Source organism: Bison bison, unplaced genomic scaffold (genome assembly GCF_000754665.1).
Source record: "Bison bison bison isolate TAMUID 2011002044 unplaced genomic scaffold, Bison_UMD1.0 scf7180017864148, whole genome shotgun sequence".
Lineage (NCBI taxonomy): Eukaryota > Metazoa > Chordata > Mammalia > Artiodactyla > Bovidae > Bison > Bison bison.
This window is the reverse complement of record NW_011494720.1, coordinates 982,204-996,605: the sequence shown is the minus strand read 5'-3', so window position 1 is coordinate 996,605 and position 14,402 is coordinate 982,204. Positions and strand designations below refer to the sequence as shown.

The following is a 14,402-nucleotide window of genomic DNA, read 5'->3' as shown; positions in this document are numbered from 1 at the left end:
AGCAAGTGGCTGATGTTTCTGAGCCAGAGTTTCCGTAACTCTGACCTAACACTACTACCCATCGCATGGTGTTGGGGCCAGCGTGACTCGTGACCTGGGATCGTGAAGCAATTCCTGATACAGCTGTGGAGCAAGAGGTAGGGCTGAGAGTGGAAAGGCAATACGATTCCCCTGCCGTCTGGTGAATCAGGGTCATCCCTCAGCTTCCCCCCTCAGTGACCACAGGAAGGATCTAAGTTCTCGGGACAACACCTGCCTGCAAGGGGTACTTAACACAATGCCTGGCCCATTGGAGGGAATCCCCACAGGCCAGTGTCCTGACCCCAAACCTCTGCTCAGTCCTTACTTAAAGTCCACAGGGACACCTGTCAAGGGAACGAGGACACCAGGGCTTCAGTGCAGGTGCAAGGGAAGCTGAGCACGTGCTATCTGGCACTACCTGAGTCTTAACTGCAATAATTAAGGAATAATTAGGTTTACATGACCTATGTGGAGAACAAATAAAAATGGACCAAGAGACTGAAAAAGAACTGTCCCAGAGAGAGAAAAGGACTGCACATTCTTGTTCTGGGGAAAAACAATTAAGTGGCAGAAATATGGTTTGATGGGTTGACATGACAGGAGAGATTAGTCTGGACAGGGTCAACACAAAGTTTGAGAGAAATGATACTGTGATTTTCCCCAAGGCCTGGCTGGGAAACCCCAGGCCTTCACACACATACACATGCACCATTGTATCAAAAGACCAAAAGAACTGTCGTTATCAAAGCTCAAGTTTATGGCCTTCTCTGTTAAATCAGCCTCCCTTAGTCATTTTCTGCAGTTTTCTTCATCAGTAATGACAAGGATATGAAGGGCGGTTGTGGTTAAAACTAAATACAGCTCTCACTCCTCAGCAAAAAACACACATGGACAACCCCGAACGCCACACACACAACCCAAATCCCAAACTTCGTATTAATTTGTCTTTTACCTTGCTCATCCTAGCCTAAGTCTTCAGTGTAACAGTAGCAGGGACTTAACAAAAAACAAAAACAAACAAATTCCCTGTGTTGACTACTGGCAGTGAAACAACGAGGCTTCTCATGTGGCCCAGTGGTAAAGAATCCACTGCTAAGCAGGAGACACAGGTTCAGTCCTTGGGTCAGGAAGATCCCGTGGAGAAGGGAATGGCTTCCCACTCCAGTATTCTTGCTCAGAGAACCCCATGGACAGAGGAGCCTGGCGGGCTACAGTCCATGGGATCTCAAAAGAGTCGGACTCGACTAAGAGACTATACAACAGGTGAAACAAACAGAAGTTGAGAGTCCTGTGTGACCGGCTTAGGGCATAACTCAGGGACAACTGGAAAGAAGCGTCTTCAGTCAAACAAGCTCATCCGGAAGGCTCAGAATATGCTGGCAAGAGGGAAGGGTACTGGGCTAAGGACCAGGAACTGGAGGGAGTGGGAGAAGGAATGGGGTGTTTGCGGGGAAGGAAAGCATCTTGAGAATACGCTGAGGATGTGTTTGATACATGGGTGGGGAAGAGCAGCTCCAGGTCTCTCAACTTCTGATGGAGAGTTTTCCAGGGAGGAGAATTAGGAGGGTGTTCTTCACGGTGGGAAGCCAGGGCAGAAGTCAGCAGGTATGATTGTAGGACAGAGGGGCAGACGTGAATGAAACCAAAGCCCCGCACTCCCTCCTGCCCTGGGCTGCCTAAGCCAGCTCCAAGGCAAGCCCAACCCTCCACAGTGTGTGGCTGGTGAGTCATCAAGGGCTCTCATTTCTGCTGCCCTGTCCTTTCCTGTGACTCACAGGACCCTTGGAGCTAGAAGATCTGTCCCATCTCTGAATCTTTCCAGTGTTATAAGAGCCCAACCACCTGCTGTGTGACAGTGCCATGAGTTACACTGTATCCTGCAAAAGTACACTGAGGTCCTGACCTAGTACCTATGACAGTGACTTTAACTGGAAATAGGGTCTTAGCAGATAAAATCAAGTTAGGGTGGGTTGCCATTCAATGTGCCTGGTGTCTTTTAGGGAAAAGACAGGGAGGAGACACAGGGATGACAAGGATGGATGGCCACCACCAGAAGCTAGGAAGAGGCCAGCAAGGGTTCTGCCAGAATCTGAATGCACGGCCTTTGGATGACATCTTGACTTTGGACTTCTCACCTCCAGAATTGTGGGAGCATAAACATCTGTTGTTTGAGTCGCCCAGTTGTGACACTGTTATGGCAACCCCAGGAAAGAAACACACCGGGAGTCCTTGATCACATGCTTCTAATTCTGGACTAAGAGATGTGTGGTATAAGGTACAGTTGGTGGAGTTGATGACAGTAGATATTAGTTCTAATTCTAGAAAAAGAGTAATGAGTTTACAGGACTCCTTTATCAGGGCAAGAGACGTCTTAAATCTATACTCAGAGATGGCATGATTGACGTTCATTGGAATCGAATCCAGGCAAACCAAGGAGCTGCCCATCTAAAAACATATCCATACCCAGGAGTGACCCCGGTCATGACTGTAGCTAGGAATGGGTTCACAGTAACCAAGTGAGGAAATTACATATCAGACCATTTGCATAGGAAATATAAGAAAAATAAAACAAAAAGAGATCTGAACTAGGGGCAAAAAAAAAAAAAAAAAAAAGAAAGAAAGAAAAAGGAAAAAGCCCAAGAGCCTACCTGAATCGGGTCCTGTGAAAATCTTGCTCACTCAGAACAAGCCTTTAACCTGCTCTGTTTCTGTATCAAGATCTATGTCGTAGAAGCAGGGCCGAGTCGGCAGTCCTGGCATGGTGCTCATCTAGGGGAGAGAACAAGAGATTACATCATTAGCCATGTTGCAGTGTGATCACTCCGGACAATGTCCATCCAACGACATAAATTAACTCTATAATTCAGTTCAGCCCCATGTAACTTTGGGTTATATATACACGTATCGTTTTATATCCACCATCTGCTATTTCAATCTTTGTTCAAGGAAAGGAAATCCCCCCATGGTCCCACAAGACACCATAACTCCCAAATAGTGACCTGTGAACCTTTTTTTCTAAGTCAAATCTTGATGATGAAGCCCAACAAAGATGAGCCCCTCTGGCTGAAGGGGACAGTGGGTGTGGATGGGTCCAATGACGGGCTGCTGACTACCCCTAAGACACATTTTGGTAAAAGTGCTCTTGGAGCATGGTTTGAAAACTCCTGTTCTCCAGCTGGTCTACTTTACCAGCTAGAACTGTTGTTTATTGAGAACTTACTATGTGCCAGGCTTTGTACAAACACTTTACTTTTTTCTTATTACTTTTTTTTTTTCTTTTTGGCTGCACTTAGCTGTCCAACCAGGGAGAGAATCTGTGCCTGCTGCAGTACATGTGTGGAGTCCTAACCACTGGACCAAAGGGGAATTTCCAGTGTAAAAGTAAATTCCCTTTACTTTTTTCCATCATTCCCCAAACCCTATGAAGTAGGTACTTTTATAATTTCCATGTTACAAGTAACATGATGGAAGGTCAGAGGTATGAAGTCATTTGCCCAAGGCTGCAAAGGTAATAGGGGCTTCCCTGGCAGCTCAGTTGATAAAGAATCTGCCGGCCATGCAGGAGACCCAGGTTTGATCCCTGGTTCAGGAAGATCCCCTGGAGAAGGAAATGGCAACCCACTCCAGTATTCCTGCCTGGAAAATTCCATGGACAGAGGAGCCTGGCGGGCTAGTCCATGGGGTCGCAAGAGGTGGACATGACTTAGCGAATAACCCACCACCACACAAGTAATAAACAGTAAAATGAGAAATTGAATTCCATGCCTGTAATCTCAAATTACTCATTTAAACACCACTACCACCACCGTATGGGCACTTCATAGTCTTATGTGGATAACTTAAGTTCCCCATTACCGTTAGAAGTAGGCACTAATTTTAACCTCACTTTACTGATGAAGACAGAGGATGTGTGCGTGCTAAGTTGTTTAGTTGTGTCTGACTCTTTGTGACCCCATGGACCGTAACCTGCTAAGCGGCTGTGTCCATGGGATTCTCCAGGCAAGAATACTGGAGTAGGTTGCTGTTTCCTCCTCCTGGGGATCTTCCTGATCCAGGGATCGAACCCACGTCTCTTATGTCTCCTGCAGTGGCAGGCAGATTTTTTACCACTAGTACCACCTGGGAAGCCTGAATTCAGGATACTTAGGCACAAAGGATGTGCTCAAGGACACATCAGTGGTGGAGACAGAATTAAAGCCAGGCCCGTGCTCCTCACCGCTTTGCTGCACTGTGTCCAGATCGGTTTTGCAACGTGCACTCTCTGTCCACCTGCACCAAAGACCCTTGGTGAGCAGGGGAAGCCACCCAGTTCCCTCTGGTGATTTTCACACACTAAACACGCAACCAGGAGCCAGAGAGTGAGGCTCCTGGAGAGTGCTCCCTATCGACTTTAGCGTTACCCACTTCTTCCCCACCTGGCCAAAAGTTCTCAACACAAAAGGAACCCAGATAAAGCCTCTGTCTCAGATCTCAGGTCTCTCACTCTTAAGGTCCTTTCTGCAGTGGCAGGATTCCCTATCCGCCACCCACTCTTCCCTCCTACGATGCTGACAGGTTCTTGTTACTCAAACTTGGGGGGACTGTAGACTAGTAGCATCGCTATCACCCAGGACCTTGTGGGAAATTCAGTCTCTCAGGGCCCACCCTCAGCCAGCTGAATCAGAACCTGCCATTTCGGCTCATCTCCAGGAGATTCGTGTGCATGTGACCATCGGAGTAGCCCTGGCTTAGTCAGTGTGGCCTAGGATGTCTCTCCCACCGTTCCCTCTAGCCCTGGGACAGGGAGCTCGAGGGGAAGGGGCTGAGGAGCAGCAGTGAGGAAAGCCCTTTCAGCCTTGATAAAAGGCTGTTAGTTCTTCCTGGCATGAGCTGCAGGTCAGGGAGGAAACCTGTGCACCTGTGGTCTCATAACCTCTGGGACTGTGTGAGTCTGAATGACAGGGGTCTACACGGCCAGATGTAAAACACCGTGATATAGTGGCCAGCTCAGGACTGCACAGGACTACTCTTCAGTTTATTATGGGCTAAAGAGGCTTCTGAGCCACCACTGATAGCCTGTGTCCAGGAAGATGTGCTCTGGGTTTCAAGCAGTGAACTACAAACAATTTCTGGCACACAACCTGCTTGTAGGTGGGGACTTCCCGCACGTTAAAGCTTCTGGTATCCGGATGGCTACTTATCCTCCTGAGGTTTCTGTTCCTAGCAAAGGGGTAACATTTTTCTCTGGTTACTACAGTGGCTTCTCCTAGGAGAACCCAGAAAGAAACCCACGCTTAATGTTTTAGCACTGAGACATAAAACAAAGGACACTGGTGAGAACAGTCCATGTTTTTTTCAGTTGCCTGGGCTACAAAGTCATACCAGTTACTCTACAGCAGTTTTCCTACCTAATCGCATTCTGACATGAATATTTAAAGCTGTCCTTATGATCTGTGTGGGGGATATGGATTTGGAAAAAGGAATCAGCGTTTTACAGTTTGGGATGGACATGTACACACTGCTATATTTAAAATGGATAACCAACAAGGACCTGCTGTATAGCACACGGAACTCCGCTCAATGTTATGTGGCAGCCTGGATGGGAGGTGAGTTTGGGGGAAAATGGATACATATATGGGTTTCCCAGGTGGCTCAGTGGTAAAGAATCCACTTGCCGATGCAGGAGTCTTAGGAGATGCGGGTTCAATCCCTGGCTCGGGAAGATCCCTTGGAGAAAGAAATGGCAACCTGCTCCAGTATTCTTGCCTGGAGAATCCCATGGACAGAAGAGCCTGGTGGGCTACAGCAGTCCATGGGGTTGCAAAGAGTCGGACATGACTGAGTGACTGAACATGCACGCACACGTGGATAAATGTATATGTATGGCCGAGTCCCTTTGCTGTTCCCTTGAAACTACTGGAACACTGTTAATTGGTTATACTCCAATTTTATAAATTAGAAAGTTGAAAACATTAAAAAAAAGAAGAAGAAATGAGCAGTCACAGTCAGCCACAGTGAATCTGCTCCACCTGTAATTTAATTCACTCTCTAGGTTGAGGGGATCCGGGTGAGGACCCCGACCCAGACTTGCTGGCTGCTGCTTCTAAGGCTGCAGCGCTATTCACTCCAGGGCAGAATTCAGAATGAGGCAGATCAGATCTGAATCCACACGAGGTGAGAAAGCCCAGGAAGAGCCCCGAAGGCAGTGCATCTGGAGCCAAAGCGACAACGGAATCTTCTATTGTGGACAACACAATTGCCCTGCCTGCTTGTTCACACGCTATTTTTACAGATGTGAAAATTCAACTCTCCGCCATTCACGTTTAGCTGGTGCCAGACCAAGGCTGACAAAGACAGTGTGATTTGTGCGCTTCCTGGAGCTGAACCGCCGGCTGCACTGAATCAGCGTGTGTGTCTTTAGGTCATTCTGATGCTGTCACAAAACTGGGAGCTTTTCAAAATAGCCAAGATATTACATGTCAGGAAGTATAAAATGTCTTTCCTCTATTTTCAACTTATTTTACTCAAATGGGAGGAAAAATGAGTTCTCAGAAGACTCCCATGTTTCTTTCCAATGATGCAATAGTCACTTTCAAGAATCAAGAATCCAGTTTATTCGGGATGAACAACAGACAAGCGTGTGGAGCATGCAGAGCTGGGGTAACTCCCAGCCGTGGGGACAAAACCACCTCCAGTCCAGATATTTTTAAAATAAAATTCCTGCTGAGGACTTCCCTGATGGTACAGTGGCTAAGAATCTGCCTGCCAATGCAGGGGACATGGGTTCAATCCCCGATCCAGGAAGATCCCACCTGCTGTGGAACAGCTAAGCCTGTGCATTGCAACCCCTAGAGCCACCGTAATGAGAAGCCCGATCACTGCAACGTAAAGTAGCCCCTGCTCCCCACAAGTAGAGAAAGCCTGAACACAGCATCCAAGACCCAGCACAGACAAAAAAAAAAAAAAAAGACTACTAAAAAAAAAAAAAAAAAAAAAGACTACTAAAAAAAAAAAAAGTCCTGCTGAGCAAAGTCTGTTACCAAAGGATTGGAGCCCCCAGACAAGAGTCAGCACAGAATGACAGGAAAGAATGTGGACAGCCCTTGGGAGCTGACCTCTGGCCCCATGCCTGGGGTCAGTGGTGATCTATGTTGACTTTATTTGTGTGCCCTCTAAGAAGGCCTCCTGCTTAAAATAACCAGGGGCCACAAAATTGTACTTACTTGTCATGCTGCATTAATGGATTCTTTTACAAAGGCTGAAAAACATGCTTTTTTGCCCTTCACGGCCCTAATTTTAACCACAGTGAATCTTCCAAATCTTTGATTTCAAGTTAGGCTTTTTTGAGAGAAATGATGAGCTGTAGGAATAGCTTTTATGAATGTTCATTAAAACCAGTAAAAAGAAAATATTCATATACTTAAAAACTTGTCATTCAGAAGTAAACGTAGAACACTCTTAGAATGAGTAGAAAAATTACCCAAAAATCTGTTTCATAAAATGACAGAATCATATTTACCAACCACTTAGCCAAAATGTTACCATAGTTAATTTTGTTGCGCTTGTGAAATAATTTCTTTTCTGCCTTCTCCTTAAATCTACTACTTTTTCCTACTGGATAAGCCATTCAAGTTTGTTTTAATTCAAAAAAAGAAATAAGCATTTTAACTCACACCTATTTTGTTCCTTCAGTTCATGACCTGAAATGGAATCCCTTCTATATCTTTCCTCCACCAAACTGATGACTGAACACACATATCTCATTTCAACAATTTAAAAACAACCAAAATGACTGCAATGATTAATTACATGATGATATAATCTAAATAAAAAGATTCTTTTTGATGAAACAATAAGTCAAAAATTTAAACTATTGAGCAAAAGTATCTTCTGAATTGTAAATACAGTGCCTGACAATATTAGGCCTATAAAAAATATATTTTAAAACAGATGAGTAAAATGGAGGATGATTAGAGAGTTACGTAACAAGCAGAAAGAAAACTTCTTGAGGACTAGGATTACTCCCCTCCAGTGCCTTTGGATGTGAGGGACAGAACTGTATATATCTCATGGTCATGTGGATAATTAGACAAGCTACTCTAAGATGATACACGAGGAAAAATGTCCAGTATAAATACTGAGTTAAAGGAAAGAAGAGAGGTATTACAAGTCATGGTAATGAAGAGGAATTCCACGTGCTTGACTTGGTGGTGATGGATGCTCTGGGATTTCTTTCTGGGTTAGGTAAGAACCTCCTGCACAGCCCGTGACTGCCAGGGATGTTCTGGGTGCTTGGTGCATTTTCAGAGCGCATTTACCTCTCCTGGTGGCCAACGAATGCCTGTTCCTATGCAAAAGGACAGTGAGGCTTCATTCAACCCACAGTCCTTTGCTGATCACTCACCATGGGAACACCAAGGTGACCAGGACCTGGTCCCTGCTTCCAGAGGAAGAGACCATTAAAAGTGGATCATTTGGGTCAAGTCACTTTCTATTTCTTGGTTACAATAAAAAAAAAAACAACAAAAAACCCCAAAAAAACCTTTTCATTCTTTGCTTTTTATATAAAAAGAATGAACATAATAAATTCTTAACCTCTGACTTTCAAAGACAGCAGTCAAGTTCAATGGCTGTAAAGATGACTCTATTGTGCCCAGGTATTGGGCCAGTATTACAGAGCTCAGATGATTCCAACTTACTTCAATGGCCTGGAATAAAAGACTGAGCAAGTACAGTTATTCCTCTCTTCTTTTGTAAAGGAAACTATAATTCTTAGGGGTAAGAAGCCTGTTCCAAACTAACTTTTCCATTAGTTTAAAAAACCTAACTTTCAACAAAATACTTTCAAAAAGAAAGCACTTTCAATCAAGAAGTAAAAAATAATAAAAGTAAAAAGCCAAGGCTTGCTCCCTTAATACTGCTTCCCAGAGGTGACCCATGTAAACAATTTCTTGTGCAAACTCCCAGGTAATTTTCTATTCTTATATAAGCCATGTGATTATATTACATGTATGTATATAGTTAAATACAGGACTTAGATAATTCCACATGTACAATTCTGAAATCTGATTCTCAGGAAGATGAAAACTTAGAAGAGGTAACTAGGGTAATTTCTAAACAAAGGAATGTGGCTGGAGAGAGGAGACTCAAGGAGAGTGGTTGCCAACACACTCTACATTTGACTCTTGAATCATGTGGGCGTTAGAGGCACTGATGTCCAGGAAGGTTGAAAATCCATGGATCATTTGTAGTTGGCCCTCAGTATCCACCGTTCCTCCCTATCCTCGGATTCAACCAACGCAGATCTTGGATTGTGTAGTACTGTCATATTTAACTGAAAAAAAGAATCTATGTAGAAGTAGACCCGCCCTGTTCAACCCTTGTTGTTCAAGGATCAACTGCATAATGTAAAGTCAATGGGCCCTGCCTTTTGGAAAATGAGGGATTAGGGAGAGTGCTTTAGGAGAAAAGGAAAATAAATATGAAGCAGAAGGGTCTGACCGACCGAATGTCAACAAAGGAAATGAAGAAATTGGGCAGCTTTCATCCATAAGCTAAAGAACTCAAGTACTACAGCTTTTTAAGTTCAAAGACCACTCCGCACTTGAGATGTCTCCCCCCTGACCACCCCCCCCCAAACACACACTAAAGAATTTATTTTCCTTTTTTTGGCTCTGATTTCAAGTATGGAACCCTTAATCAGTTTTCAACTGTGGTTGCCAGGAAAGCTCCATGCTGGCTTGCTCAGTAAGACACTGTCCTTCCTGTCCCCCTGCCTGGAAGACCAGAGGGTGCACAATGGAATGTGCCACCTGCGGGCTTCTCTCTATTGTCCTTTGGGTGGTGGCTTTATCCCCAGGCTTCCTGCATGGGCAGCTCTGGGCCACAAAGCCATATAGTGTGACATCCAGGACAAGAAAGGATGTCATCTGCACGGACTGGCTCTTTATATGTTAATTATATGTTATGTATAATATAATTATACATTATATGTTAATTATACATTTCTCAGGTAAAAAAAAAGGGTTCATTAGATTTCCTCCTAATTTTTCTGGCTCTGTAAGCAATTTTAAAACAGGCCCCTTTCTGTCAATCCTACTAATGATAATCAGCTCTGGCACTAGACCCATTAACTGAGACCTGAGTGAGAAGACTCTTAACAGCACCTTGGACTGCAAGGAGATCAAACCAATCCATCCTAAAGGAAACCAACCCTGAATATTCATTGGAAGGACTGTTGCTGAAGCTAAAGCTCCAATACTTTGGCCACTTGATGTGAAGAGCTGACTCACTGGAAAAGACCCTGATGCTGGGAAAGATTGAAGGCCAGGAGAAGGGGACAACAGACGATGAGATGGTTGGATGGCATCACCGACTCAATGGACACGAGTTTGAGTGAACTCTGGGAGAGAGCTGAGGACAGAGGAGCCTGGTGGGCTACAGTCCACGGGGTCACTAAGAGTCAGAAGTGACTTAGTTGACTACACAACAACAGAGCACCAAGCAAACAAGGGCCTTTGATGACAAATATTAAGAGAGAAACCTTTAGAAGTGAGGAAAAACTAAAAACAGGTATGATTTTAAAATGAGTTCAGTCTTCATGAAAGTAAAGAGGATTTCTCTCTCTGTGCAAGCCAAAGAAGACGATGTGAACAGCAGCAGCACGAATTCAATTCTTCCCACACTGCTCCTCTCCGCTTGAAATTTTGCAGTATATTCACTCACCAGCCCTCCGATGGGCAGGTGGCAGGCCAGGAGAATCTCCGCCAGCTTTGCCAAAACAAATCAATTTAATAATGTTTCATTGTTCGGAAACTCACTATTAAGTAATCAAATTCTGGTTTCTGAGAACCTCAGCTTCTGAAAACGAACTGTACTGTTCTGGACATCTGTTTTATCCCAAGGTCCTACTGGCAATTAAATTATTCTGGAACTCTTGTAAGAAGGGATAAAGGAGATAAAAGAGGAGGAAGGGGAAGGCGTGGGGGATCACGAAACCTTCCTTTACTTAGTTGAGCTGGTCTTTTCTTCAAGGAGCTTGGTATTGGAGACATAGCTGCCCACATCATTTCCCTTTTCTTTTCAACTCCCTTCCCCTTGACCCTGGCAAAGCTCCTCCCCAGAGATAATAAGCTCTGCAGCAGGAAAACAGTAAGATGGGGGCAAACTGTATCCATTATTTTAAAGCAAAGGAGTTGTCTTCTCTACTGTTTACCAACTGGACATTTGGCTGGCTGAGGCCTGACCAGGAAACTGAATTAGGAAACAATTCATGACCACCCTGCCATCTAATTTTGTTTTTGTTGCTGTTCAGTCACTAAGTCGTGTCTGACCTCATGGACGGCTTCACTGTCCTTCACTATCTCCTGGAGTCTGCTCAAACTCATGTCTATTGTGTTGGTCGTGCCATCCAACCATTTCATCCTCTGCTGCCCTCTTCTCCTTTTGCCTTCAGTCTTTCCCAGCATCTCAGGTGGCCAAAGGCTTCAGCTTCAGCCACAGTCCTTCCAATGAATATTCAGGGTTGGTTTCCTTTAGGATTGACAGATTGAGCTCCATGCTGTCCAAGGGACTACCTAATTTAACCATTTTAAATACTAGAGACCTACATTGTTCTGCTACCTTTTTTTTTCCCCTTTAGGTGGTTCAGACCAGATATCAGTAGAACGCTCTTTTCATCTCTCAAATATACAGCTATTGTTACTTTTGGTCGGATCAGGATTTATTCAGTTCAGTTCAGTCGCTCAGTTGTGTCCGACTCTTTGTGACCCCATGAATTGCAGCACGCCAGGCCTCCCTGTTCATCACCTACTCCTGGAATTCACTCAGACTCACATCCATCGAGTCAGTGATGCCATCCAGCCATCTCATCCTCTGTCGTCCCCTTCTCCTCCTGCCCCCAATCCCTCCCAGCATCAGAGTCTTTTCTAATGAGCCAACTCTTCGCATGACGTGGCCAAGTACCGGAGTTTCAGCTTTAGCATCATTTCTTCCAAAGAAATCCCAGGGCTGATCTCCTTCAGAATGGACTGGTTGGATCTCCTTGCAGTCCAAGGGACTCTTAAGATTTATTAGGACAATGTAAATATTACTCATAGGAGGGCCATCATACATATTCTGATCACATTCTCATTCTCGTACAACCCCTGTTCCTCCTGGAGTTAATGACTGTCTTGTATCTTTATTAGGTTGGCTTTCTATAGAGCTCTCATTCATGCACTAGTGCACGCTGACAGCCTTGGTCATCCCTTCACGTTGCCGATGCATGAGGTTAGTTTTCCTTACAGCCATCCTGCTGGAGCCCTTCCTCCTGTAGCCCTACTAAACAGCTGATGGTGGGATCTCCCTTTGCCATGATCCTGAGGATTCCTTTCTATTGCCTCCATTTCCATTTGCTACGCCATATTGTGGATATGGGTTTTCCAGGTGGTGGTAGTGGTAAAGAACCCACCTGTCAATGCAGGAGACGTGAGATGTGGGTTCAATCCCTGGGTTGGGAAGATTCCCCTGGAGAAGGAAATGGCAACCCACTCCAGTATTCTTGCCTGGAGAATCCCATAAACAGAGGAGCCTGTCGGGCTACAGTCCATGGGGTCACAGAGAGTCAGACACGACTTAGCAACTAAACAACAGTCACTGTGGATACACCTTACTCACAACACTGGGTGACTCCCAGTAGCTGCCTCTCCCTGAGGGCAGGTGAGACTTGTGACTTACTTCTAACCAGAAGCACATGGCAAAGGTGATAGGTTCCTCTATTTCAGCAGACTCAACTTTACCCCATGCTGGCTTTTGATAAACTATCATGTTGTTGTTTAGTGGGTAAGTTATGTCCAAGTGAGACCCCATGGATTGTAGCCCATCAGGCTCCTCTGTCCATGGGATTCTCTCTGCAAGAATATTGGAGTGGGTTGCCATTTCCTTCTCCAGGGGATCTTCCCGACCCAGGGATTGAACCCGGGTCTCCTGCATTGCAGGCTGATTATTTTATCACTGAGCCACTAGGGGAGCCCATGGTATGAGGGGGCATAAAAAGCCAGATGGTAAAAATCATAGGTAGCCACTGAGACTGAAGTGTCGCCTCCAAGTGACAGCCAGCAAGAGGTTGAGCCCTCAGTCCTATAATTGCAAGGAACTGAAATCTGCTAACCACTCTGCAAGCTTGGAAGAGAATCCCTAGCCTCACACGAGACCACAGCCCTTACTCTAGCCTGAAGCAGGCAACTTAGCTAAGTTGGGTTTGGACTCATGGCTAGCTGTGAGATAACAAACATCTGTTGTTTTAAAAGGGCTAAATTTGTGGTAAGTTGTTATGTAGCATAGAAAATTAAAATTAATGCATTTATCTTTCTGTTTTAAAATTTTTTCCTCACGTTTCTGTACTTTGAGCAATTTTATTTTAAAAAACAGATTGCATTATTTAGCAGTGTGGTATACAATAAACTGCACATGTTCAAGTGTAAAATTCATTGTAAGAGTACACAAAACAAGGACTTTCCAGGTGGTGTAGTGGTAAAGAATTTGCCTGCCATAGAAGGAGACTTAAAGAGACCTCGGTTCAATCCGAGTCAGGAAGATCTCCTGGAGGAGGGGATGGCAGCCCACTCCAGTATTCTTGCATGGAGCATCCCATGGACAGGGGAGTCTGGTAGGCTACAGTCTATGAAGTTTCAAAGAGTCAGACACAACTGAAGCGACTTAGCATGTACACAAACTGCTGTGAACATTCATGGGTAGGCCTTTATATGGATATATATTTCATTTCTCTTGAGTAAGGAAAGGAATGACTTGATCATATGGTTGGTGCATATTTAGCCTTTAAAGACATGACCAAATTGTTTTGTAAAGGTGTTGTACTATTATACGTTCCCACCAGCACTGTATGAGAGTTCCAATTGTTTTCACATCCTCACTAACACTTGGCATGGTCAGTCTTTTTAATTTCAGGTATTTTAAAGACTCTGATGCTGGGAGGGATTGGGGGCAGGAGGAGAAGGGGATGACAGAAGATGAGATGGCTGGATGGCATCACTGACTCGATGGACGTGAATCTGAGTGAACTCTGGGAGTTGGTGATGGACAGGGAGGCCTGGCATGCTGCGATTCATGGGGTCGCAAAGAGTCAGACACGACTGAGCGACTGAACTGACTGATTGACTGAAGAGCTATATAGTTGTAACCCATTGTGGTCTTAATTTGCATTTCCCTAATGACTAATGATGATAAGCATATTTTCATGCACTTATTACCCATATACAGGTCCTCGTGAGATAGATGACCTGCAAATGTTTTCTCCTCCTCTGTGGCTGCCTGGAAAATCCCATGGACGGAGAAGCCTGGTAGGCTGCAGTCCATGGGGGCGCTAAGAGTCGGACACAACTGAGAGACTTCACTTTCACTTT

The 14,402-nt window shown here is 44.8% G+C and overlaps 1 protein-coding gene across 1 annotated transcript in view; it reads right to left on the bottom strand.

The window, feature by feature from the left end:
• Window positions 1–14,402, bottom strand: part of MTHFD1L (methylenetetrahydrofolate dehydrogenase (NADP+ dependent) 1-like) — a 178,039-nt gene that overhangs the window by 4,821 nt on the left and 158,816 nt on the right. Inside the window, exon 26 of the mRNA XM_010840821.1 lies at window positions 2,670–2,790. Coding sequence (XP_010839123.1) covers window positions 2,701–2,790 — 90 coding nt within the window. The 3' untranslated portion in view covers window positions 2,670–2,700. The remainder of the gene's footprint in view (window positions 1–2,669; window positions 2,791–14,402) is intronic.